General features: G+C 39.2%; 1 protein-coding gene across 8 annotated transcripts in view; it reads right to left on the reverse strand.

Moving 5' to 3' along the window:
* Positions 1-1,161: 1,161 nt before the first annotated feature.
* The window catches only part of ADAMTS6 (ADAM metallopeptidase with thrombospondin type 1 motif 6), a 123,352-nt gene continuing 98,544 nt past the window's right edge, over positions 1,162-25,969 (reverse strand). For 7 of the 8 annotated variants that reach the window (XM_053407867.1, XM_053407863.1, XM_053407865.1 and 4 more), the window contains 9 exons: positions 25,046-25,169; positions 22,735-22,815; positions 19,038-19,201; positions 17,659-17,797; positions 10,440-10,569; positions 9,898-10,102; positions 8,623-8,799; positions 7,302-7,458; positions 1,162-4,279 (listed from right to left, as the gene is read on the reverse strand). In XM_053407867.1, the coding sequence (XP_053263842.1) occupies positions 4,170-4,279; positions 7,302-7,458; positions 8,623-8,799; positions 9,898-10,102; positions 10,440-10,569; positions 17,659-17,797; positions 19,038-19,201; positions 22,735-22,815; positions 25,046-25,169 (1,287 nt within the window). In that variant the 3' untranslated portion in view covers positions 1,162-4,169. The remainder of the gene's footprint in view (positions 4,280-7,301; positions 7,459-8,622; positions 8,800-9,897; positions 10,103-10,439; positions 10,570-17,658; positions 17,798-19,037; positions 19,202-22,734; positions 22,816-25,045; positions 25,170-25,969) is intronic. The other variant, XM_053407864.1, reaches the window with a different exon arrangement.

Here is a 25,969-nt window from a genome sequence, read left to right on the forward strand (position 1 = left end):
CCCCTGACCGTTAGGTACAGTTGCGAACGACTCTGGGGTTGTGGTGCTCATCTCGCTTTACTGGCTGAGGGAGCCGGCGTACAGCTTCCGGGTCATGTGGCCAGCATGACTAAGCCGCTTCTGGCGAACCAGAGCAGCGCACGGAAATACCGTTTACCTTCCCGCCGGAGTGGTACCTATTTATCTACTTGCAATTTGACGTGCTTTTGAACTGCTAGGTTGGCAGGGATATATGACTCAGGGAGCCACCCATCCATACACTGAATCAGACCTTTATTTCAGTTAAGTGGTAGCCTCAACTGCCTTCAGACCAGACTCTGGGACACAGTATATGTGACATTGTACCTTAACAATTTTGCATCATTTTTTAAATCAGTAATATGAAGCAAGAGCGGCTATAGGGTTGCCATATTTCAAAATAGCAAAAATTCGCCACAAAATCAACACTTCCAACACGGATTGCCATACACCTGGCTTTTCCCAGACGTTCTTACCGATTTTTGGAAATTCTGCCCGGACGCTATTTCCAACAGACGAATCCCAGATATGTCTGGGAAATCCCAAACGTATGGCAGCCCTACACTAGCAGAAAACAAATACTTACAGAGGTAGATGTAAGCATAAAGCGATATTAATGGGAAAATGTTGCTGAATTCCACAAGAAATGTTTGAGAAGATGACATGATTACGTCTATTTTTTCATGACCTGAAAAGCTCACATATTTCATCTAGCATTACAGATATCAGAATGAACAGAGCTGGGATAGTAGTATACAGTTGCTTTTACTACTTTCCCATCTTGCAGGCTCCTACCCCACCATTCTACTCTTCCACCAGTGGGATGAAACTGCTATTGAAAAGTACACCCACTCACCCTCAAGCAACCCCCCCCCCCAAGGGCTGCAGTCGCAAGCTAGCAATTGCTCAACATTTTTTTAGTCTACGCAGGAAACTTACTGAAATGAATAAATGTTCCACAGCAACAGTGCTTGGTGAATTGTACCCCATGGTCTTTCTACATGCCCAAATGAAGCTATAGCCAGGGACAAGGCTGAGACAACATTGAGGCATTACTTGATGTGTTATCTTTACTTTCAACAATGTAAATATTTGTGCTTGCAAAATTCTTGCACGGGGATGTCAGTGAACAGACTGTTACCATTAGGCTTATTCTTTAAAGCTGCATTTTTATTTTTACTAAATTATCTATGTTAAAAACAAATTTGTGCCTGGTGTGGAATTTTACTGCATCAAAGTGTTACAAGCAGCAGAATGCATGACATGTAAGAACAAGTGTTAGGAAACATGGAAATAAATTAGCATATAATTTACAAAAGCAAATAAAAATAACAATGTAACAGTGTACCACATTAATACTGCGTATAAAATAATAAGCAACTAGTCACAATAATAGAAAGGGTCTTTTTTCATTCTGTACTGTTAAGGAAATTTATGTGATATCCATACCATTAATAAAGATCTCCTAAGATGGACTATTTCTAGGAGTGTATATTTTGATGTGTTGAACAGGCATTTTGTTTCAGTATGAGAGCCTTAGTGTCAGTGACATTGCTCAATGGAAATACCAGCAACACATTGTGAGTTTAATACCCTAGTACTGAATTCCAAGGTTTCCCATCTTTGTGTAGCCTATACAAATGGTCCTATTGTTATTATTTAGGAATATAATACTTTTAATATTTTAGCTTAGATTATATATATGGCTATAGTGTAGCAGCAGCAATGTCCTGTGCTGTGGAAACCAATGATTTACCTCTTTATTTCAGGCTTTTAATTCAGATCTAGAGCGATATATCAGTCCATTTGTAACACAATACATTCTGTATTTCATTCACTTTAGCAATGAAACTCAACATTGCTCCAGGGAGTTTCTTAAATTCAAAACTTGGTGCTCTTCTAAACTGCAGAGTAAACATTGGACCCCCTAGTCTTCTAGCACCAATGAAAGAGCAAAATGTGTCTTTGCAATGTCAATGTCCTAAAGTGAGGTAAAAAGGATTTTGTTTGAATAAATCTCATCATTTCTTGCTAGCTGAAAAGACACACATTAACTAATAAATACATTTATGCCTCAGAGCAAATCAGAGTATGATAGACTGTAATCTTTTGCCTGGAAAATGCCATGCAATATCTATCCCTTTTATTATTTTTTACTTAGCCAAGGCATGTTAGCACCATGGTATTTCCTTATTGGACTGACGTACAAAGGTACCATAATTGACACATTGGCTACACTACCTTCAGGCCTACACGTTACTCCCAGATGTGTATAGTTTTCCTTTCTAAGCTTCGGTGTCAATGAGAGTGAAGTACGTTGCAGTTGAGCAGTAAATAGCTCCAAGTAAACAGATTTGCCACAAATGAACGTACTGCTTCCTAGATATATGGAAGTGAAACATACTGTCAAGAGGTAGAATATGACAAAAAATTGATGGTTATGAATAAATGAACTACAGAAAACCCCACTGATGGATTGTCAAGGTTTTCCCTCCCACATAGTACAACTCTCTTTTTCTCTATCCCCCCACCCATTAATTCACATTAGTAAATATTGCTCAACACATTTGGCTTACTGCAATTTGTTAAATATACTGACACATTTAGATATCTTATACATGTTATAAAAACTTGTCTCATTAAGAGTATTTTTTTAATAAAAGTGCTGTTTGACTTCTAGTGTTAATACAAGGTGGTGGTGTTCACATCATCTCAATTGCACTACAACAAAGGAGGCAAGTTGGACACAAAGCACATTCATCAAGTACCTGCTACAAATTGCAAGTGTTCAAGTACAATATAATAATATAAACAAGTACCCACTTTCCTTATCTCTTTGTTGTGTCACTGACAAAAGCAGGGAATGGGGGAGAAGTATGGCCATTACTATTAGCTCCCACTGGATTCTGGAATCAATTTTACCCCAGAAGCTTGGCTTCACATTTAAATACAATTCAGAATATTCATAAATCGATATGGTGAATATAAAAGCTGTGGTACTTTGATTTGAAAGTTCCCATAAGTTATGTACTCTTTGGTTGTTTATTCTGCAATAGTCTCCAAAAAACTGGGCATATGCATGTTTTCTCTTCTCCATGGTCTCTCATAAATCTGTGTTCTCCTATTATATAAATGGAAGAAAAACTGGAAAGCCACTGTAGTTTTCAGCATGATCAGCAGAAGAGACTCTACCTCACTAGTCAGTTTATCATTAGTAATTACAGAGTAACAAAGCCAGTTAGAAGTCTGCAGAATTGATGCCTCTCTGTAACTAAAGTTAACAGTGAATTTGTAGATGCCAACCTTAAGCAGTGAAATAGTAGGAAAAATGCTATTCACAACTGGAGTATGACCCCTCTATTGTATGGATATATTCCCTTTTAGTGGAAATCCTGATTTAATTGTGAGATGGCAAGATGGCTATAAACCTGCAGCACATATTTCTTTAAAGTTGGATGCATTCAGGCAATGACGGTTGCATCTCTTAACTCTATGTTCCTCATCATTCTAGTTTAGTTTAGCTTTAGATATGGCTCACAGCAGTCTTCAGGAAATATGGATTATTCTCTAGAGAATGAAACAAAGGAAAATACATTTCTTTTACTTCTGATTTATAATTGTTCCTAATATAATATTCCCAAGCCCACTTCTTTAACTTAAACTGTGGTGCTTATGTAGTAAGATAAAATAGTTATTAATTATAAGCTATGACAACATTTTAAAAATTCTTCTTTGCATCTGTAGTTGACCAAACCACAACAGCTACATTTTAAACAATATTAAATACAAATGGATTCAGTGTCATTTCTAAGTCCATAATAAAAATTATCTTAATGGTCCAAGGAGGTAAACAGACTAGTGGATTTCATCGAAAGTACACGTGTTCCACCATAAGTTACTCTGTATGCACTGTGTGTATTTTTTCCATTTTGGCATGCCCTCCTTATACTGTGTCCAGCACTTTGGATGAATAAATCCCACTTCATAGAAGTTAAAATAATATTGAAATTCTGTCAGCTGAGGCTGACCAGTGGTTACATTTTCCACAGGGTGATGCATTTACAAGGACATCTGTCTGGTTGCATTGTGCAGCAATCTTTGATAGACGCATTTCCACAATGAAATAGCAAGGCACTTTCAATTTCTGTGGGTCAATGTCCTTGGCAGGTCTTGCAGCACATCTGTCTGAAGTATGCTCGACTGCAGAACTTGAACTTCAGCACCAGTGGGCAATAAGCCACTTTGTTCACATCTTTGCATTCTGATGGAGACATACAAAGGCAAAATGATTACATAAATTTAAAAAGCAGAGAGAAAAACAAATTAAATTTAATAAGTTGCTTTTTTATCTGTCCTCTGCATGAACTTAGCATATTGGTACAGCCTACTGCATACAAAATAATTGTAAAATTCAGACAGTCTTCAAGCACACCCACTTGTTATTTAGGGATCTAATCACATGAGATAGTTAAAACATAAGAGGTTTTCCTCACACATAGCAGCATTTCCCACCCCCACCCCAGGATCTATTTTGTTCCTCAATATCCAAAATCTAACTGAAGTTGTTGTTTTGTATCATGTTTGGGAATGATTGGTTTCTGAACTAAACTATGTATTGCAGCTGTTGCTGACTCTGAAAATGATCAGAATTACTAAGCACAGTTATAGTGTAAATTCAATGACTTGATGTTCTAGTTGCTTCTACTGCAGCAGAAATATCCAAATGTCAACAAGTGGAAAGAAAAGGTATTTTACATCTGGGCTTTGGCAGCCCGTATAAGTAGGCATCAAAGGTCTCCATAGAAAATATATAATAGAGAAGACAAAAATTATTCTACTACCCATTACACATCATCCATTGCAATAGAACTGCCAACGATAGATTAATCTGAGGACATAGGTGGGTGACTGTTGAAATCAAAGTTTTGGGAAGATCATGTTGGGAGATAGGGGTGGGAAATGAAGAACACAGATCCTCCATTCATTCTCCAAAACAGTTCATACTTTAAACAGTAGCCTTCTACATCTATTCCATCAGCTGAAACTATCCTTAATGTGAAAATATCCCTCCACGTGTGTCCAATTAACACTGATTCCAGATTCTCACAAGGACAAGTGTATCAAATTTTCTAAGCCAGTAATTCTGGAGAAAGGCTGAGAGCCTACCCATGCTCACTGGAATTGGGAGTAAGTCCCACTGAACTGTATATACTTGTTTCCAAATATGCAAAAGGTCATGTCATGAATGTATAGCCCAAATCCAACTTTTCTGTCTCTAGCTTAATTGCACTGTGGTTCATGGAGTGATAATTTTCCTAACTATGGAAGGGACAATCACAATTATCTTCCCCTACTCCCCAACAATACATGAAGGTCTGTTCAGGCAGAATTTTAACTGAATTTTAACATTCATGTTTGCATTGATTTAGGCTACATTCCTTAACAAGATACAAATGTGGTCATTTTATACAACATATAAAGTGGGGAGCTGGGTCTTAAAAAGTTGTGGTGTCCCTTGCGGTACCCCTAAGGCTCTGCACGCTGTGTGACCGAACCGGTTGTGCTCCCCTAAATACGCCTCTGCTGCCAGAACAAACTTTTCCATGAAGTTCAATACCTATAACTGTATTTAACTATTTTAATGCATGTAATTGTTTCATATATATCTTTATTGTACTGTATTGTAAATTGATTTGAGATGCCTTATAGGAAGCGGTTTACAGTCATACTTCATGTTATGTTTGCTTCAGGTTATGCATTTTCATTTTGCGTTTTGCAGCAACCCGGAAGTACCAGAAAGGTTTCACCGCCCGTGCGTGTGCAAACGTGCAAAATGACGTCACGCGCGTGCGCAGAAGCAGCGAATCACGACCCGCGCGTGCGCAGACGCGAGTTGCGTTCTCTTCAGGTTGTGAACGGGCCTTCGGAACAGATCCCGTTCGCAACCAGAGGTACCACTGTATAAATGAAATAAACATAACTGCATTTGCTGATATCCACCCCATTAGACTGGCATCTCCTTTCCTTCGCTACGCGCACTGATTGTGCTGTATAAATAAATACTCTGGCTTAGAGCCAAAGAACCACACCACGAGTAATGCATACCCAAAGGTGGTTTGGACTCATGCCACATGACAAACCTGTTTTGAAATGAAGCTGTTTGAAATATGGCACAGGGGCTTGCCATTCAAAGGGAAGAAAATAAAAAGTTCCAGTGGGCACACTGAAGACTGAGCATGCCAGAAGTAGCTCTTTGGATCGCAGCCAAAATATATAAAACGCAGTTCCCACAGTTCCATCACACCAAGAAATGGAACCCAGGGCTATTGCAAATAAATGGGTAGGCCAATGGCAAAACAAGGCAGCTCCTCCTAAGTAAACAAGCTCCAACTCAGGGAGATGAGGACTCAGTGGTGCCGATGTCGTCCTTAGCCTCGGTTAAAGCCAATGTTGGAAATTCATACGCAGAAGGAAAGTGTCTGAGGCCCCTTGGCCTGTCCTGGTTAGTGGTGGAGTGTTATGACTGCACCTATTGGTAAAGCAGGCTGCTCTGGAGGAAGGACATTTACCTATAAATGTTTTTAGACAAATAAATCTGGTTCCAACAAAGTTAAAACATTAGCTATTCTCTTTCTGACATTCTGAATCAGGTCAAAATGTACTTTTAATGCAATGCCACTGAAGAGCATGTAAATTTCAAACCACCACACTCCTTTCAGCTACTGAAATGCTTTAAAAAGACAATATAAAGGAAACTGAAGCCTGCATAAAAACAGGGGAAAGCACATCAGATATTCTGTTTTAGGTGACCTTGTAAAACCTGGATTCAGCTACCACATATACTTTTAAAGTTGAGATGTGCCATATCAAATACATACTGTCAGTATCTCACTCTGAATAACAAATGTAAAGTTAACATCAGTGGCAGTTTGCCAATACCTAGCCTATAATGCTCTCATTCTCCAGTTAAATACCTAAAGCAGATGTTAATTGTGACAAGATGTCACCACTTTATTTCATCCAGATCATTGCTTCTGCTCATTTACGGACTGTGCATAATGTTATCAGATGCAAACAGCTGGCACGTAATACTATTTAAAACTGCTTAACAGAAAGTATAACAATCAGATTGAATGTTTTGATTAATTTCTTTTATGGAACTGACAAACAGAAAATCGGAAGTCCTTTTAATTTTTGTCTTTCCTCTTTTCCTCTTTCTCTGTTTTTATCTTAAGAAAAAGCTTTAATGAAATCTTATGAATGAATGAGGAAACCAAACTCACCTTCCGTGTTGGAAATGGGAGTACTGTCACATTTGCTTTCACACTGCTGCATTGAAGGAGGCCGAACAGTATCTGGACAGTCACTGGATGCTTGCCCAGTATATGAGAGGCATTGCACAGTTCTCATCTGTTGTCCAAGACCACACTGTGCGGAACACTATGTGAGAAATGGGCATGATAGGAAGGAAAGAGAGAAAATAAGGGATGTCATATTATGAGTAATAAACAGAACTGCAACATAGTGAATGGAATAGTGTCAGAAACACTATCTGGGGCAGCTGTGGAGGGAAACATTATCATTGCCATACTAATAAATACAGTTAGGCAGTGTGTTTCCATTCCCTAATTAATAAGGATCCTCTGACTACTATGCTTCTTTCTGAGAAGCCTTTTTTTAAATGCATGGATCACTTATTTCTTTTCTTTCACAAATATACTGATTTGGCAGCCCCGATATGCTGTCATAAGAAAGATGCAATTCATCATATGGAAAAGGGGACATAGGTGGAGAATAAAAGACCCTGAAAGGGTAATAATGTCAGCATTTCTGGACTGTAAAGAATCAGCCATTTAAATTTCAGCATTTTAAATTATTAGTTTTATTTCCATAGCATTTTGGCTAACATTTGCCATATTCATGTAATACATTTTTCCAGAATTTTTTTCAGAGTGGGACTATTTCATTCTACCTCATATATGAATTTTGACTTCTGCCAAATGTGTGCAAATGCTTCAAAATGTAAGACCCAATTTCACTTTTGACAAACACACACAACTGGGGGTGGACATTGTGCCATTGTCAGCAGACACATCACAGGCTGAAGTGGTTACCTGTGATATTTCCAAATCTTACATTACAAGCCGTGTTAGGTAACTGACAACTGCATGTGACACTTGTGTATTTATTACACTATGGCTGTCAACTAGGAAAGTTGCAAAATGTGACAGTTCAATATGTAGCTTAATCCCTTTAGCTTTTTGCTAGGAATGCCACCTAACTTAAGTGAAAAGGTTTTCCCCCAGTTGTTTTTTCTACTAATTTTAGATGTCTTATCTACATTTTTCTATCCTATGGAATCTACTCTACTCTAGTCTAGTATGTAGTCTCTACCTTGGGAACTAACAATAAGCTGTCCTTATTTCAGTAGAATGCCTTAACACTAAGAAATGAACTAAAACCATTATGTCCAACACATCAATTTACTAATATGTGGCAAGATGTGATCACTCAAGTTACTTTTCATCTAATACTCTGTCAAATGATATTCAGTATATTTAATGAAGTTATTCTTTGGCTACCCAACAAGCCTGCCTGTATTACCTGTCCCCAGTCTCCAGTAACCCATCGTGGTGGAGGACATCTGCCCAAGCTACAACGCATGCGAACTGGTGGCTTGTTTTCTTCTTGGCAATGTGCAACTGGAAATGTTTTTGAAAGGTCACTGCTTTTGCAGAGAACAATACGATGCTTGAAACCAGGACCACATTTTGGAGTACACTGGAAACAAGATACACAGTTTATATATTAAGAAAAAAAATGTGAAAAATTAGAGACACACATTGCTTCAGTCTTGTAGGCCCTAGGAGGCTGTTCCAAGGGCCATGGGATATACTGGAACTCTGATTGTGGAGATGGAGGTCTGATGTTAAATCCCTGCTTCTTGCTGCTATGGTAATGTCTGCAGTCCTGGCCCAACTGACACTGGTAGGGCTGGAAAGGTGGAGGTGGTGTTGAGGGAGGACCAGGGACAGAGGAGGTTGGATCCAAATGATCTAATGTTTTCTAGTCCTCTGAAACAACTCCAAGTTCAGAGGAATTGTTCACTCAGAGGAATTGTACACCACTTCCAAAATAAAAACAGGAAAAGGTTGGAAAACTGTAAGATTGCTTCTCTGTCTTCCCTTCAGCTCTGTAGGTGACTGCCTGGCAGATAAGGTAGTCAGTTGCCTTGTATCATCTCTCCTATTTTCTGACTGCACAATAAATCTATTGTCCTTCTGAATAAAGTACACATTACAAGTCAGGATCTAGTATTGTACTAGGAGTTCTAATATAAGTAGTTATAACTTATGTATGTATGAAGTTATTGTAAAGGCTTTGCAAAAAGTGGTTACTTCCCTTTCTTATCGCATCAAATAGATTATTTTCTGTCTGGCCCTGTGATCTAAACCACTGAGCCTCTTGGGCTTGTCGATCGAAAAGTTGGCAGTTCGAATCCCCGCGACAGGGTGAGCTCCTGTTGTTCTGTCCCAGCTTCTGCCAGGCTAGCAGTTTGAAAGCATACCAGTGGAAGTAGATAAATAGGTACCGCTGCTGTGGGAAGGTAAATGGTGTTTCTGTGTGCTCTGGCACTAGTCACGGTGTCCTGATGCACCAGAAGTGGTTTAGTCATGCTAGCCACATGACCCAGAAAGCTGTCTCTGGACAAATGCTGGCTCCCTCAGCCTGAAGCAAGATGAGCACCGTACCTCATAGTAACCTTTAACTAGACTTAACTGTCCAGGGGTCCTTTACCTTTTTAAACCAGCTTTGACACTGAAAGAAAGATTTTGATGTGCATGAAATTTATTATTTAATGCATGTGAGTTTACTCACTTCTGACCAATCCAAAGGAACCCACTGTGGGGGGCAAGACTGGTTGTTACAGGATTCTTTTTCAATTGGTTGATGTGTTAAACAATGACTACTATCCAAGGTCTCCTCTTCAGAGGGTCCAATCTTCCTGATACATAAAACGGTTCGCGATCGCATTCCACCATCACAGGTCTTACTGCATTCTGACCAATCGCCTATAAACCATCTTCAAGAACAATATCAGGGGTATTACTTTTTCAATAAATTAAACAAATATTCATATAGTTGACAAGTACACTTGAATGTATGAGAATTTTATGCATCTAATGCTCCCTTATGCCCCATTGAAAGTATACTGATATAATTCTCAGGAAGGATACTATAAGAAGAAACATAGGCGTAAACACAAAATATGACAGATTATCAATTGGATGCTGTTCTTTAGTTGGCTCTGCACTGACTCTTGAATTTCTGGAAGCATAGTTTGTCACTATTTTTTCTATATGGAAATATAAATAAACACATGGACAAAGAATAGAATACGCTATGTACTAAGTACTTACTCGGGTGGGCAAGGCTCAGTGTTGCAGGCTCTTTGATTTTCTGGTGGTTTACTATCAGGATCACAGTAATTGTTCTGTACTATGGAACCATCATCCAGCCTTTTGCACACTACTTCTTGCTTCTGCACACCTTGGGAAGAATAATTACAGTGTTTCTCATTAAGCAGTGCCTCCATTTTGACATTCTTTATTTCAGGCCAACTTAATTTGTGATCTACCGTGCCAAATGACACCCAACAACCAAATAAATAAAATCATTCATCTGGGGCCCAACACACCTCCTCATTTTGTTGCCTACTTGGAGCTGCAAAAGTAGGAAGATTGCTAATCACCTGACAGGAGTTGGGTGGGCTGCATTCAACATGGCAGGTCACAAGTTGTAGAGTCCTGCCTTAACAGTTCACCCGTGCTCTCCAAATATCAGAAAGAACAATTGATTTGAAGCTCCTGTACCATAAAAATGTTTAATTTGTAGCTGTTTTAAGCAACTGTGTTTGTGTGTACTGTTTTCTAATGCAATAAATATTTTTAGTACACAATTGTTCTTACTGTTCTTATTGTAATTCTCAACTGCATATTTTCTTCATTTACAATACAAATAAGATACTACTGTACATGACTGCATTTCAGGTCAGAAAAATTTTAATATAACAACAGGGTAGAATTCAGTACTTTCTATTTGTAAATAACAACCCATGAGTCTTTTCTTTATTATAATGAAACAGCTAGTATAGGGGCTAGTATAGTGAATTGAACTGAATGGAAAATCTCATCTCACAGATTCTTAGTGATTCAGAGTGCTGGTGGAACTCTTGATCAGCATTATTGATTTTTTCCAGTGTACACAATTGGTCTTTTCAGATGTAGCAATCACATATTTGTAAAGAAAGAACAAGCATTGGTCCATATGCTCCTTGAGCCTCTTTTATATTCAAAATAGGGAGCTTTGGTTTAATACAGGTTTACTAACCAAGTGCTTAAACCACAGCCTAATCGCAGTTTAAGATTCTGGTTGGTAAACCAGCAAACCACGGTTTCCCATTTTGGATGTAACAGGGAACTATAGCTTAAAGAGACTAGGATTGAAGCACTTAAATAAGCATGTGAGGGGAGGGGAAGTAGCAAATGAGGGGAAATCCTCCATTTCCCTTCAACCTGTTAAACTTCCTAATATAATTCAGGCATTCCACAGAGCTCCACAAGGATGTCACAACATGCTCAAAAGACCCACACTATAAAGAGTTGTAACATATTTCAACTGCATCATGTTGAAGCCTCTTATTGATTCTCTCATTCTAGTAAAAATTAGTAGATAAATAATACAAGGATGAACCAGTAAAAATGTTCATAATAACAGGATGAAATTCTTCAGCATGTCTATTAAGGGAATAAATGATCACAAGACACTGCACTCAAACTAATTAGACCAGACAATCCTATTCTCTCCACCCACATACTCTGTGCTTTTCTTTATTAAAGCTGACCATTAAAGACATGGGGATTTGATCAACAGCCATAAGAAAAATGACTCATTTGAAGTCCTGCTGTTCCACAAGGTGTTGAATCACCAGCGTACAGACACCCAGCCTATAACAACTTGGGCAAAGTCTTCTGTTTCCTACCTGATTATTCTTACACACCCACATTTCTTAAATCCAAGGCAAGCACTAAACCAGTGTTTTCTTTGTTAATCTGCTATTGCTAGGAAACTGTGCTCCATCATACTTGAGTGTCTTGGTTATCCATTAGTTATGAATCTTTTGTGGTTGAAAATGTAGCAGATTGTTTTTGTGGCAAGTGAGATGTTATTCACAAATAATCACAAGTCTTACCATCTCAGTTGGTGGTTTCTAACTGAAAGTGCCTGGATATGGATGTGTCAACAAACTATTCAGATATGACTAAAAGAAATGATGTTGAGTCAGTGATAAATTAAGGCCACTGGACTAAATTGTAGATTTCTTCACCTATCCTGCCTGGTCTTGTAGCTCATAGGGACTTGACCCAACTTCTTACATTTCTCTGCTAAATTCCTGCAGCTTTGGTAACTAGGAATGCCATGATGGTGTCCTGGTTCCATACCATACTATTCATATTTTCAGTAGGGTATTATTCCTGGATTCTTGTAGCATCTCACACCTACTCATCCTTAATGGGCAAACCTCCTCCATTTTGTCTATTGACTGACTTTCACCTCCCTATAGCACACCACTTTCCTTTGTCTTCTATTAAGCAACAGAAACATCTGTCCTAAGCTGCAGAGCACAAACTCTGAAAACCTTGTGGTTACAATAAGGCAAGACAAGAAGGATTTGGAGGAGAAACTTCCGAAAGATATTAAAACTAACATTAAAATATATTTACATACATAAAAAGTGGGAAACCAGCCGCAGAGCTGTGGCAAAGTTGTAAAAAAAAAAAAAAGAGTATGAAAGAAGATTAAAAGAACCGAGAAACTGATAAATTAATTATACCAGTTGTCAATGCAAAAGATGGTGGAAATATATGGATATGGTTCACAACCGGTATAGGAACTATATAAACTTGAGGTAACAAAGGATTAAATTTTAGAATCAGTAAAAAAATCAAAATGTAGAAATTCAATTGTGAACAGTTCCTGAGGAGAGGAGAGCAGGGAAGTCTTTATTTATTTATATTGCTTTTCATCAGGATAAGCTTCCAGGGCAGTTCACAAAAATCAAACAGCAGAAGACTAATAAAAATACAAAAATAATTGAATGAATACAAACTAGTAGATCAGCAGCAATAGATCAGAGGAAGGAATAGTATTATCTCTGGAAATAATTAAGGAAAAAGTAGACTTTTTAAGCCCAAACTACTCGGTGGCAGATCAGTGTCTTCAAATGTGACTCTGTCCATGTCTAAAGTGAGGATGCAATTAAAAGAGGTTTCCTTCCCACAATCCTTAACCATGCAGTCTTATCTCCTTAAATCTTTCTTTCATCTTGCAAGACTCAAATACTGCAAAAATAAAAGCTCAAATGGGAGAAAAAGCAACAGGAGAAAAGGTGGTTGGTGGGGTGGCTTAGCCCCAGAGTCAGTTTGTTTGCAAATGTACAAATCTGTAAAATGTACAAATTATATTATATTGTCAATACTAATCCTTCATCCTGTCTAAGGGAGCTCTTTCACTATATAAATCCCCAGCTAGCAAATTGCCTAGCTAAAATTTATTTTTGAAAAGCTGTGCAGAAGGGAAGATGTTTAAAATTTAAAACCAAGATCTGTTGTGTTAGGAGCTCTGTTACTTGGTCCAAAATGGGATATTTTTAATAAAGCTAGTGGGAGTGTTGGCTCACAGTGGGAAGAATCCTGAAGCCAAGCAAGACAGACAACCCAGATGTTAACTGGCTAGCCAAAGCACATGTTGATCCAGTTAAAAATAAGCTATTTTGTAAAGCCGTGTATTATTGGATTTACTTTATGGTACAATAATGGTAGAGGCCTAAATATATTTCAAAACCACTACTACCTCACTAAAATGCTATTGTCAAGTTTCCATTAAACATTAAATTATTAATATAAACAGCAAAATAAAGTTAGGGACTGTATTTTTAGGTAAAAGCCATTGACCCCTATCTGTGGACACATGAGCATAGCACACCAATATTTCAATTTTGAAATAATCCTGCATGTCTAAGTGTACCTGTATGTACTGATGATGCTCAGCCTAGAAACTGCTGAGGAGGGAATTATCTAGGATCTTCCAAGTAAACAAAACGAGCTAAATAGGAAGAGCAGCCTTTGGGCTTAGCTCAACAGGGGGATAAAATTACAGATACACAAGGATGTAGCTCTTCCATCTCTGAAAATAAATTCCAACTAATTTCAACTGGTTATTTTAAAAGTTTAAATTATTTATTCATAATTTCACACAGCATACAAGTAAAATCAATTTCTTAGCTAACTCATCTGAGTACAAAATAGTCCTGAAGAAGTGAAGTTTGCTCAGGTTTTGCTCAGGATTATTGTAAGTTTATTTTTACAGGATGCAGAAAAGGTATACTATTATCAGTTCATCAGCAGAGGGAAAAATGTTTACTGAACATTTCATATGGAACACAGATGAAGAACTTTACAATCCCATATAAAATTTTGAGATAAATGCCCAATGTTTGGCACTTATTTCATACTCTAGGTCCTAAACAACTACAACAGTGTTAACCTTATCTGTTAAAGGTATTGTACAAGGGGGGAAAGCACAAGCCAGGTTTTTCTTCTTCCCTAAGAGCATGAAGGTGTGATTATAATTCCAGATTTTTTTAAAAAAAACCTAATAAAGTTAAATTACAAACACATACAGTATTTTCTTCTGTCTTAGGCCCTATTTACATACACATCTCACAGAATGAGAGTCAAATGCTGATGCAGTATAGATTAAAATAGTGTGGCTCTGCCCATTTGACTCTTAATTTTCATCTATATCTTGTTGGGGATTACACAATTTAGAAGCGACTTTCAGCACTGCTAGCTGTATGTGTGAATGACATTTTTGGCTGTGTTCGAAGGGTAAGAATGTTAAATCCTTCTGCAAAGGATATTCAGAAGCGTTACTTCTACTGTTCAGACATTCTATGTACCATAGTACATTGCCCAAATAAATGTTCAGTGTCATCTGATGCCATAGTTCTCTTGGCCCTGTAAGCAGATGCGCCGACTTTAATTTCTGCATAATTCAACAGTATATTTATTTTCTTCTTTCTCAAAATGGAAATCCTGCTATGGACCAATAGACAGGGTCTGAAGAACCACCTAAGTATTTCTACATGCTCAAAGGAACTTTGAACTTATGCTTCTCTGAGCTGCGACCCTCGGAGGAGACTTAAAAGCAGTTTTGTGATGTGACATGGAGGTGTTCTATTTTAAGCAAAGGAGGTAAAAAAACAACACTGGAGATAGGTACACTTTTGAATACAACAAATATAGGCCTCTGGATCCTGATCTTTGTCAGTTAAGCCTTTGCAAACTCGATACTAAACACAATGAAAAGAACACTTACAGTGCGATCCCATACATATCTTCCCAAGGTAAGTTCTAAAGCACGGGTGTCAAACACAAGGCCCGTGGGCCGAATCTGGCCCGCCAGACCTCGTCATGTGGCCTGTGTAGCCGCCGCTGGCCGCCAGCCTTCACCTTTTATTCTCGCTTTTTTTTTTTTACACAAGAAAGCCGCCTCTTCAGCGCATGCGCGGCAGCCTACAAGCCAGAGAATGTCTGCCCTCTAGCAGCGCCGGCCGTTCTACACAGGAAATCTCCACTTTACATGCATTCAGGAAACCTCCACTTGTTTTTATATTGAGCGCATGCCATCCTGTGATGTGACAGATCCAACGGCTGCCTGAACCCTTCTCTCCTGTACTGTAAGTCCTACAGATACAACCGGCCCTTTGAGGGTGACCAAACTGCTGATGCAGCCCCCAATGAATTTGAGTTAGACACCCCTGCTCTAAAGAGTTCAGTGATATTTACTTCCAGATAAATGTGAGTATGGCTGCTGTCCAAATCACCGGTCCTTGCTGCTGGATATGGTTAGGGTAGTGTGCATGCCTCTGGCGGCCACAGGAAGTATGGTGGATAGAACACGATAGCCTGTGGTGTTCTCACTCATGGTAGCACTAGAGGCGCACCCACTGGGCTACTGGGGCACAACCCTCCCAGTAAAAACGTCAAGCATTTTTTCTTAAATCTCCTCTTCAAAATTTCCAAGCCACGATATGCCTAATAAAGGATTTTGAATTTGAATTTGAATTTCCAAACCACACTCACTTTCTGGTTCCACACACATTTTATACTTCCTTGAATTTATGGAAGCATTTCTGTCAGTCTCCTGTTCTCTGGCCAATCACCTACCTGCAGCATTCAGCCAACCCTAATCCAAAAGTATAGCTATGGCAAAGAGGTCCCTCCTATGTGTCTAAGTAGAAAAACCAGGTGACTCATTGAGCCACTGGAAACTCAGCCTTACTTGGAATGCTCCACATTCCACATGTTGTTATGAGACCTATCCAGAGCACAGACACTATAGCAGATATGAAAGGAAGCAGGACTGCTTATGGCTCCACTTCCTTTCCCAAACCTGGAAGATATTCTTCTTAATCTCAGGCATAACTGAGGCGGATTGATTATTCTGGTGCGATGCACTCAGCATGTGAACAGAGATTATGGCTTCACATTTTAAGGACTAAGCCATGCATTGCAATATATTCTGCCGTGCTCTGATGTGCCCTGGCTCAAATGAAACAATTGGGTTTTCTGGCCAATTGATTGGAATATTCTGTTCTTTTAATTTAGAGGGGGGGGGGGAAAGTATTTTGGATACTGAAAAGGTAAATAGATTTTAGCAGGGAACTGTATGCAACTGGAAGCAAGTTTTCCTCACAACTTCTGGCTGGCTGGTGTGAGCCAGCAGGCCTTTGAATATGGTAGTAGGTTTGGCTACTCCACTTGATTCTGCTACTCCAGGCAAGGGATTGGGCTCTGCCTGATACCTATTTAGATAACTGGTGCCTATCTTACATATTTTTGGCATACATATAAAAGAAAATTTCAGACAGAACATCCTAAGTGGAACCATGAACAAAATTATATATGTAAAGATATCTGCATCAGTGAAGGGAGCAAAATACCAACCTTTGAATATATATAGTCCTTAAAAAGCCATTTATAATGTTAAAAATGATATTTTAATAAACAATTAGTCTATTTTGATATCCCTAAATGACACAACCCAGATTAAAACCAGTAAGTATGGATATTTATGCAGCCAATATGACAGTTTTCATGGAAATCACAGAAAGATGCTGATTACAAAACACTTCTCTCTATCAGATATCAGCAATGGTGCTAAGCTTTGATGGAAGCATGTGTGACAGACAGGCCCTGAGTCTGCCTCAGTTATCAATAACTACATATGCATACTCCAATTCCTGTTTATTGTATTACTTCAAATTTTACAGCATTCTCCATAAAAGTAACAGTCTACTTCTGGGACAGTTGAAAAGATACTCTGCCAAAATGAAACATATGTATTTGATGTCTGGAATTATATAAAAATTGTAGGAAACCGAATACAAACAAAAATCTACTCATTACACCATTAAGTTTCAACAATATTTGAAAGAAAAATTCTTAATTATATTCAGCCTCAACAAACATAAGTTTTCTATCTAGCTTTCAGCTTTGAAGGGAGAGTTCTTACCTCCAGCACAAGTAGCAGAACATTCTGACCAAGGTAGGTGATTCCACGTAAAGCCAACTTCATTGTCGCCACTGCCAGTACGAGAGATGGGAACATTGAATTTATACCTTATCCCCAGGTTTTGCTCCTGTAGTAAAATCTGCAGTTGAAAATAACTGGTTATACCATTAAAACACTTGGAAAAGAGTGCACTGATATTTAAACAATGACTGCGTTTGTACTAGATATTTACTTCCAGAGAACAGTTCTGAAAATCCTTGCAACATTCCTAGAATTTAGAATAATTACTTATATCTATCTTTCCAAACTGAAATAGTTGAAAGCTGAAAGTGTGTGCCCCTGGTCAAATGCAGCATGATACATCAAGGGGAATTAGAAAAGCAAGAATATAATAAAATGTTCCTGTCACCTTTGTAGCAAAAAAGAAGTGGCATGCTAACAATGCAAGCCTTAACAGGCTTACTTGAAAGTAAGTCCCAGTGGGTTCAATAGAACATGCTCCCAAAAGAGCACACATCAGATTGCAGTCTAAATTGTGCTGAGCTCAAAGGTATGGAATAAGCTTGCCATGCTCCCTATGTTAGAGGCCATAAAAGTTGGTGAAGTAAATATGATTGCCTTGTTTGGAATATCTACAAGTTTTCATAATTGAAAAATAATCTGAATTAAACCCATCAAAGCTCTTGATTTCTTGAGAGTGAGGCAATGCCTCATACAAAGCAGACTGGACTAATGCAGAAAATCTACAATGTGGTTTTTAAAGGCAGCAGAGATGCTGTTGCAAGTATCCATGAAAAATACATTTGCTTTTAAATTCCTGCTGATAAGACTGTTCTATACCTAATGTTTAAATTGCCTACCTAACACACTCTCTCACTTTTACATATAACTATAATGGAACAACAGATGGAACTACAGAAAGAATTAATCCCAGAGGGAACTAGCCTTAACGTAAAAAGCAATAAGCTTTCAAAAATGCAATTACAAGAATCCAAAACGTTTGAGCATGTGCAGTGATTTATTTATTAACTTTGCACACTCTCATGCAAGGTTACAAAATGCTTAATAAAATCTCCTCATTTTTGAAGTAGTTTGCTATGCTGCAGGAGGGCATAGACCAATTGTCTGAGAAACATCACTCCAAAGCCCCTATGGGTATATGAAACTAACTGAGGGCACGTGAAAATAATTTGGATTCTGGCTGAAGAATGGTCATGAATGACCAGGAATTCATGCCTTCATGTGGCTAATGGAGATGTCTAGTGAAGGACAAAGCTCAAAATAATCTGATCCTTTTCCATGGGTACAGCTTCACTTTTCAATTCCAATCTGCTAGACGTGAACTCACATATTTTACAAAGGTAATTGAACTACTTTACCATGACTATGAGATTTTCTGAGATAGGGCCTAAGGCTTCCAAAGATTCTGGTTCATCTGCTGGCCTTTTATAGTGGAAAGCTGTCCCAGCAACATCGAATTTTCTAGGCCAGTCGATAGTCCAGGCACCATTAATATAATAGTCATCGTCCTCAGATTTTAAAGCTTAAAAAAATGCACAAAGTGATTAAACAATTAGGGATTCAAAGTGTAGCATCAAATGATGTCATAGTGAAGTCAGGTGATTGAAAGGTGGGCACCTGTCAGATTTGGCTTTTCAGTGGTGAAGAGATAAAGATCTGACCCCCACCCCCCACCGCTAGCAAGAAAAGATTCTATGGATCATGAGTATTCTACAGTTCTCTTAAACTTGCAAAGGGTTGTTGAACAGCTTTTAATATCCTAGTTCAGCTTCAGAAATTCTAGTTCAGCTTCAGAAATTTGCATAAATCAATGTTATGCTTACTTTGTAGCATGTCTTCCACAGTATGATCTATTTTTAAAATGATGACAATGTTACTTTCCAAAGAAATTTTGTTTGTTTCTAATTATTCTTTTGTGGCAGTCACAGTATAACTCCAGCTCTCTAATTAGAACAATTTTTCTAATATTTTGTTTGTTTTAGTTTTCATTCTATAACTAGGTAACTATAGACATTAAAATATCCAATCGGTATCTTTGTTCTCTAGGGTGTTACAGGGTAATATTTAACAAACATTTTTGTAACTGTGGCTGTAACATGGATCCTGTGGCTTGGGACCACAAGTTGGCAAGAATCACTTGTGGTGGCTACATTCAGGCACAAAGCCAATGTACAACTGTTCCAGGTTTTGCAGACAAAACCTAAAGTATACTATTTCGTGGAGAAGAAGGGAGGGCATGGGCAAGACAACTTAGCAATGCATTTTTCTACTTCTCCCCCTTTTGTTGATTTTTTGATTCCACCTTACACACTAGCATTTGCCACTACCACTTTTGCACTGATACTAAACCATTTTAATTATTCCCACACTGTCATTTAATTATTCCCACACTTACAAAAGTAGTAATCAGTATATAATATCACATTAAATCTACCTATATTGTTTGGTGCCCAGTACTGGAAACAGCTTAATAAGTTGCAGTGGGGCTGTATCTTATGTCAGTCTGCTTCAGAGATTTCTGGAGTTAAGAAACCAATGGAAACTACTCCAATTCTAAACATGACTAGTTCTTAATTCAAAATAAAAAATGACAAAATGCTTCAGAGATACCTTAAACTCATGCAGTTTGTAGTAGAAGAATGGCACAGGGTAAAGACCCCAGAAAAGGAAAGGACTGAGAATTAATCTATGTGAATCTGCATTGCATAACTGACATTTTCTGTGTGGTCAGGTCTCATTGTTGTAATAATAATGGCTTTAATCAGAAACCATGAGGATTAGACAGATTCAATTTACTTCTTATGCTGCTGCCTCACTTTCTGGGAGCCAGTGGTGATGGCACAGGAAGTAACCATGGCATTCATTCAATCTTCATTATTACTGGTTTTAAAAATTACCACTGAGGAATGGGGATCTGACTTATGTGAAAGTGGTTATCCAAGACAGCAGCTCACATTATTTTTTATATTGTAAGCTGCCTTTATATATTTTATGAAAAGGGCAGCTTATAAATTGAGAAACAAACAAACAAACAAAATATTAATCAGACGTCAGAATGAACTAACACAAGCTGGTCTTCTTTTACCATTAGCCTGAAACATTCCCTGCTTCCCATATATTAGGGATCAACTTACTTGAGGCCCCACCCACTTTCATCAGAGCCCCAATTTCCATAACCCCCACAACTCTGCTCTTAGCAACTGCCTGTCCTACTTCTGTGTCTTAGAGCAAAGCAAGCAGGCCCTGAACAGCTGAGATTTGCACCAGCAATACCCCCTCCCATGGGAGCTAAGCCACCCGAGGGGTAAAATAATGGAACACGACAACAATTTGGGGTTAAAATGGACACAACTTTATTGATTTCAGGTGTAGGTAAGCCTTGGCATAGGCATTGGGCATATATCACTCTCAGCCCCCTGCTGGGGTTCTGAGGCATGACAGGGTCAGTTAGGGGGGAGATGGGACCATCCCAAAACACGAGTTTACATAGATGGTTTCTCCCAAGTCGCTGAGGGAGAACACAGTTCTGACTTTGGACAGAGTCTTCCCTCAAGACCCCGCTAACAGGGTACCCTGTTAAAGCCACTGTTAGAAGCAGGTGAGTCACCACTTCACCCCTTCATCAGATGCTGGTCTAAAGGATTCCACCCAAGGCCTAAACCGCCACAGTTGTGACTATTGCTATGGGGAAGGCAAAACCTGGTACAGTGGTACCTCGGGTTACATACGCTTCAGGTTACAGACGCTTCAGGTTACAGACTCTGCTAATCCAGAAATAGTACCTCGGGTTAAGAACTTTGCTTCAGAATGAGAACAGAAATCGTGCAGCAGTGGGAGGCCCCATTAGCTAAAGTGGTGCTTCAGGTTAAGAACAGTTTCCGGTTAAGAATGGACCTCCAGAACGAATTAACCTGAGGTACCACTGTACACTGGAAAAATTCATTCCCAGCTCTGAAAACAACAACCATTATAAACCATAGGCTGCAAATGTAAAGAGAGATTAGAGGGTGAGCTGAGTGGGTGATACTCTGAGCCAAATGTGCTGTGGTGAACAGCGCCAACCTGCTTAAATGAGCAGGAAGCGGACCAGAGTGAAGACTACCGCCTTGCAGTCTTTTCCCAGGGCCTGCCCCCTGGGCTGTCGCAGATTGGCTGAATTCTGACTGGGTCTGATGGGGACCCAGGAGACACCGTGCTGGCCAGGGGGAAGAGCAAACGGCTGCAGAAACATGGCGTGGCTCCAGGAGGATGGGGGTTATGCCGCACCAGGTCATAACCGCCACCCACCTGCCAACTGTATAAGCAGCCATTTTTGCATTAATCAGTGCAATAAATGTACATTCAACCCAACATGTGCTCTCAAGGCAACCTAGATGTGGCATTAAAGGCATGATTACATTCAACATGGCACTTTTTTGTTAAAGAGCAGCTGGGGGTAGAAATAAGCAACAGGACTGTGGTATTTGAGATGGAAAAGTTAACTCTTTCCACTTGGTTAAATTAGACACCCTGAAGCTGCTGCTAGCTTCAGAAGACAGCTTCCACTTGTACCAACATAAGTTTTCCTTTCAAGGCTACCAACAGTTTTAGGGTGGGCTGGAAATTTTTATGTGGTTCATAGAAGGGGAAGAATTAACACCCCTCTCCTCACACCTTAGCCCTGGTCAGGTCATTGTGGCTGTTACTTAAAAGAAATTAAAAACAGACATGTTGAATGCAATGACAGATACATATGCTCATAAATTACCATATTTTTTGCACCATAACACTCACTTTTTTCCTCCTAGAAAGTAAGGGGAAATGTCTGCGTGTTATGGAGGAAATGCCTACGGGTGGCATGCCTACGGATTTTCCTCCTCTAAAAACTACGTGCGTGTTATGGTCGGGTGCGTGTTATAGAGCGAAAAATATGGTAAATGGGGTTAGATAAATAGGCAGTCTTAATGTTATTTATAGACCTACACAATTGTATGTAATCCGGTGCATGCCATAATTTTGTTATTTGAATCCAACCCTAATTGAGTTTTTACAAGCAATATAAGAGCATCCTCTTACCAATGTAGTTCTTTGACACAGCCACTTCTTTGATTTCAATGTGAACAGAACCTTTTGGAATCTGAACCACTTCCATGTAGCCTACAGGACAAAGGTGAAACTTATTTTATGTTATCGTTTATAGCTGCACCCATGCTTGTAAATTTTATAGGAATTACAATATAATATTGAAAGGATTAAAAAGAACCATTGGTTTCTATCTGAATGGTAGTTCTATACTGCTGGTAAAAGCTTATCAATGCATGTTTAAATGCAACTTTGTGGTATAGGGCAGGTAAGCAAACTTGAAGGAACTGAGTAGCTCCCAGAATCCAGTTTGCATCCTTCTCAAGCTCAAATAGGCCATTGAAGAAAAATCATTTAAACCAGACACCTTGACTGGGTATGGAATCTCCGAGTCTATATTGGGATTGAAAGCCTCAAAATAATTGATTGGATTGGTAAGGGAAAACACCTATCATCTCAACGAGAGGAAATGAAGCTCTTCTGTTTATTGTGGGCCATATTCCTGAAAGCTTTCTGTCCAGTATTAACAGCAGCAGATAATTATAATATTATTATTATGTTTATTACATTTGTTAGTCACTTTATCTTGCCCAAAGCAACTTTCAACCCCAAACAACTTACAATATTAACTCTAGCAGTGGTGTCAGTTTCCCAATGTTTCAACCATAAGGTTCTTCTTGTCACCATATCCACCACAGTGGAACAGGCTGCAAACTGTGCAGCCTCAGGTGTGTCACCTGCTACAAAGGCGGCTGCTTGGGAGATCTTGAAAAGAGTCCATTCCACTTGGTATGGATCCTGATAAGGTTTGTCTGGTAGATTATCCAGCCATATGAGGGATGCTCAAGAGAAACAAAGGCAGAACAAAGCTGCTGCCTTGGGCACCTGCATAATGCAGTCCTGGTGCCTCTCTGTAGCATCTTTAAGCTGGGCACCCCCATCTTTAGGTAGAAGAAATTTGGTCACTAGTACATAAACTGGCGTGTCAGTAGCTGGGAGTTTTAACAGGTCCATAAATTCAGGCTCTACATTATAAAACTTATTAGCCAGAGACATAAAGGTAAAGGTAAAGGGGCCCCTGACCATTAGGTCCAGTCGTGACCGACTCTGGGGTTGCGGCGCTCATCTCGCTTTATTGGCCGAGGGAGCTGGCGTTTGTCCGCAGACAGCTTCCGGGTCATGTGGCCAGCATGACTAAGCCACTTCTGGAGAACCAGAGCAGCGCACGGAAACGCCGTTTACCTTCCCGCTGAAGCAGTACCTATTTATCTACTTGCACTTTGATGTGCTTTTGAACTGCTAGGTTGGCAGGAGCAGGGACCGAGCAACGGGAGTTCACCCCGTCACGGGGATTCGAACCGCCGACCTTCTGATCGGCAATTCCTAGGCTCTGTGGTTTAACCCACAGCACTACCCGCGTCCCCCTAGCCAGAGACATAGACTTGTTATATTGTAGGGGAGCATCCAACTCTGCCTTAGTTATAATTTTAAAAGCAGCGTACACTGGGAGTGACTTCACAGAAGCCTTTGGTTCAGCTAACACTGCTGCACAGGTGAGCTCTGTAGGATGGGTAGTTAAAACCAAGAGCTATTGTCACTCTTCTATCGATTAAATGCTGGGAGAGCTCCTCCTCAACCTTAGAGCCCTCACTCTACTTCCAGATATGAGCTTAACCACTTCAACAAAGGCAGGGAAGTGAATTGGATTCTGGGAGCAGCCTACTTATTCTAAGTTTATTTTCCTGCCTTCAACTACAAGGTGGTGCTGCAACTTGCACTGATTAGCTTCAGCAGCAATGGGAAAATGGTCTGGACCATTCTTATGACAAGGACACAGACAAATGACTCTGGTGTAAGTCTGAAAGAAACAGAAAAGTTGAAACTCCTACATTATTTCTGGATCCTTCTTGGATTCTCCTTTTCATAAATTCATGTCCTAAATGAGTCACACTTCAGTCCCAGAATTATGAAGAAATAATAATATCTATATTTGCTTTTCTTACATGATAACTAGACATTTCTAAGACAGCCTTACAACATGCAAGTAGCAGGAAATGATGGAAGGAAGGAGAAGTAAGTAACAGGGCTGGGTCAAAAGTAGGCAACAATTTTATATTAACCAGCACCAGAATAGTTTTGTGACAAATGGACAGGGACTCAAGTAAGTCATGCCCAATCCAACAGCTGGATAGACTGTAGTGGGGGGTGGAATGGCATCAGCAAGAGATATTGCTATATTTAGTTACTTCCTAAACTGTAGTCCTTTTATAGTTAAGAACATTTTGGCAAATGCCTTCACACTTACCTCCTCTAGGCAATGTGTCATTGAAAAAACCTTCAATAGCTTCACATGTACTCCCATCTCCTCCACATACTCGACATCTGTCTTCTTTAGCATCTGATCCCAAAATATTGTCACACCCAACATGCTGAAAATAGGTACAATCAGAATAATTATGCAATAAGATAATTGCATCCTCAGTTAAAAACACTGGGGACAGTAGTTTTAGAAATTTATGGCCAAATTAATGGCATTCTTAAATTATTCTTAAACAAAATTGTTGTGAAATCTCTCTTGCTTTTCTGTTTTATGGTGATGACAATGAGAAACTGCAAATAATAATAAGCTATTATTTCTTTACATGAACACCTGAACATTTGTACCACATATTTTGCATTGCACATTATAAATTACAGTGGTACCTCTGTTACCAGCCCTGTTGATGAATTATTCAGTGTACGAACTCCACAAAACCGGAAGTAGGTGTTCTGGTTAGCGTACTTTACTTCAGAAGACAAATGGAAGCTGAACAGTGGAAGGGCACCGGCGGCGGGAAGCTTCAGTAGGGAAAGCTTGCCTTGGTTTAAGAATGGACTTCCGGAACGAATTAAGTTCATAAACCGAGGTACCACTGTACACCATTCCACTGTTTTGTGACATTGCACTGCTGTACCTGCTATTCCCCCATCCTAAGCTCTTGGATGCTGATGCACCTTAGGATCAGATTGCTAATTTTCTTGGTAATCAAAAAACAAACCAATAAGTAGCAGTTATAGTGTTTTCTTCATGCACTTGAAAGAATATTTTTAGTTATTTGTTTTGTTTGCTTATATCTGGAATGTAATTAAGAAACATGTTTATGCAACAATTCAGAGAAGTTCAGAATATTCTACTCTCAGCAGCTCCTTTAATTTAGAGCCACCATTCAAAGCAGATCACTGAAACTGG

This window comes from Podarcis raffonei, chromosome 11 (assembly GCF_027172205.1).
Source record: "Podarcis raffonei isolate rPodRaf1 chromosome 11, rPodRaf1.pri, whole genome shotgun sequence".
Taxonomy (NCBI): domain Eukaryota; kingdom Metazoa; phylum Chordata; class Lepidosauria; order Squamata; family Lacertidae; genus Podarcis; species Podarcis raffonei.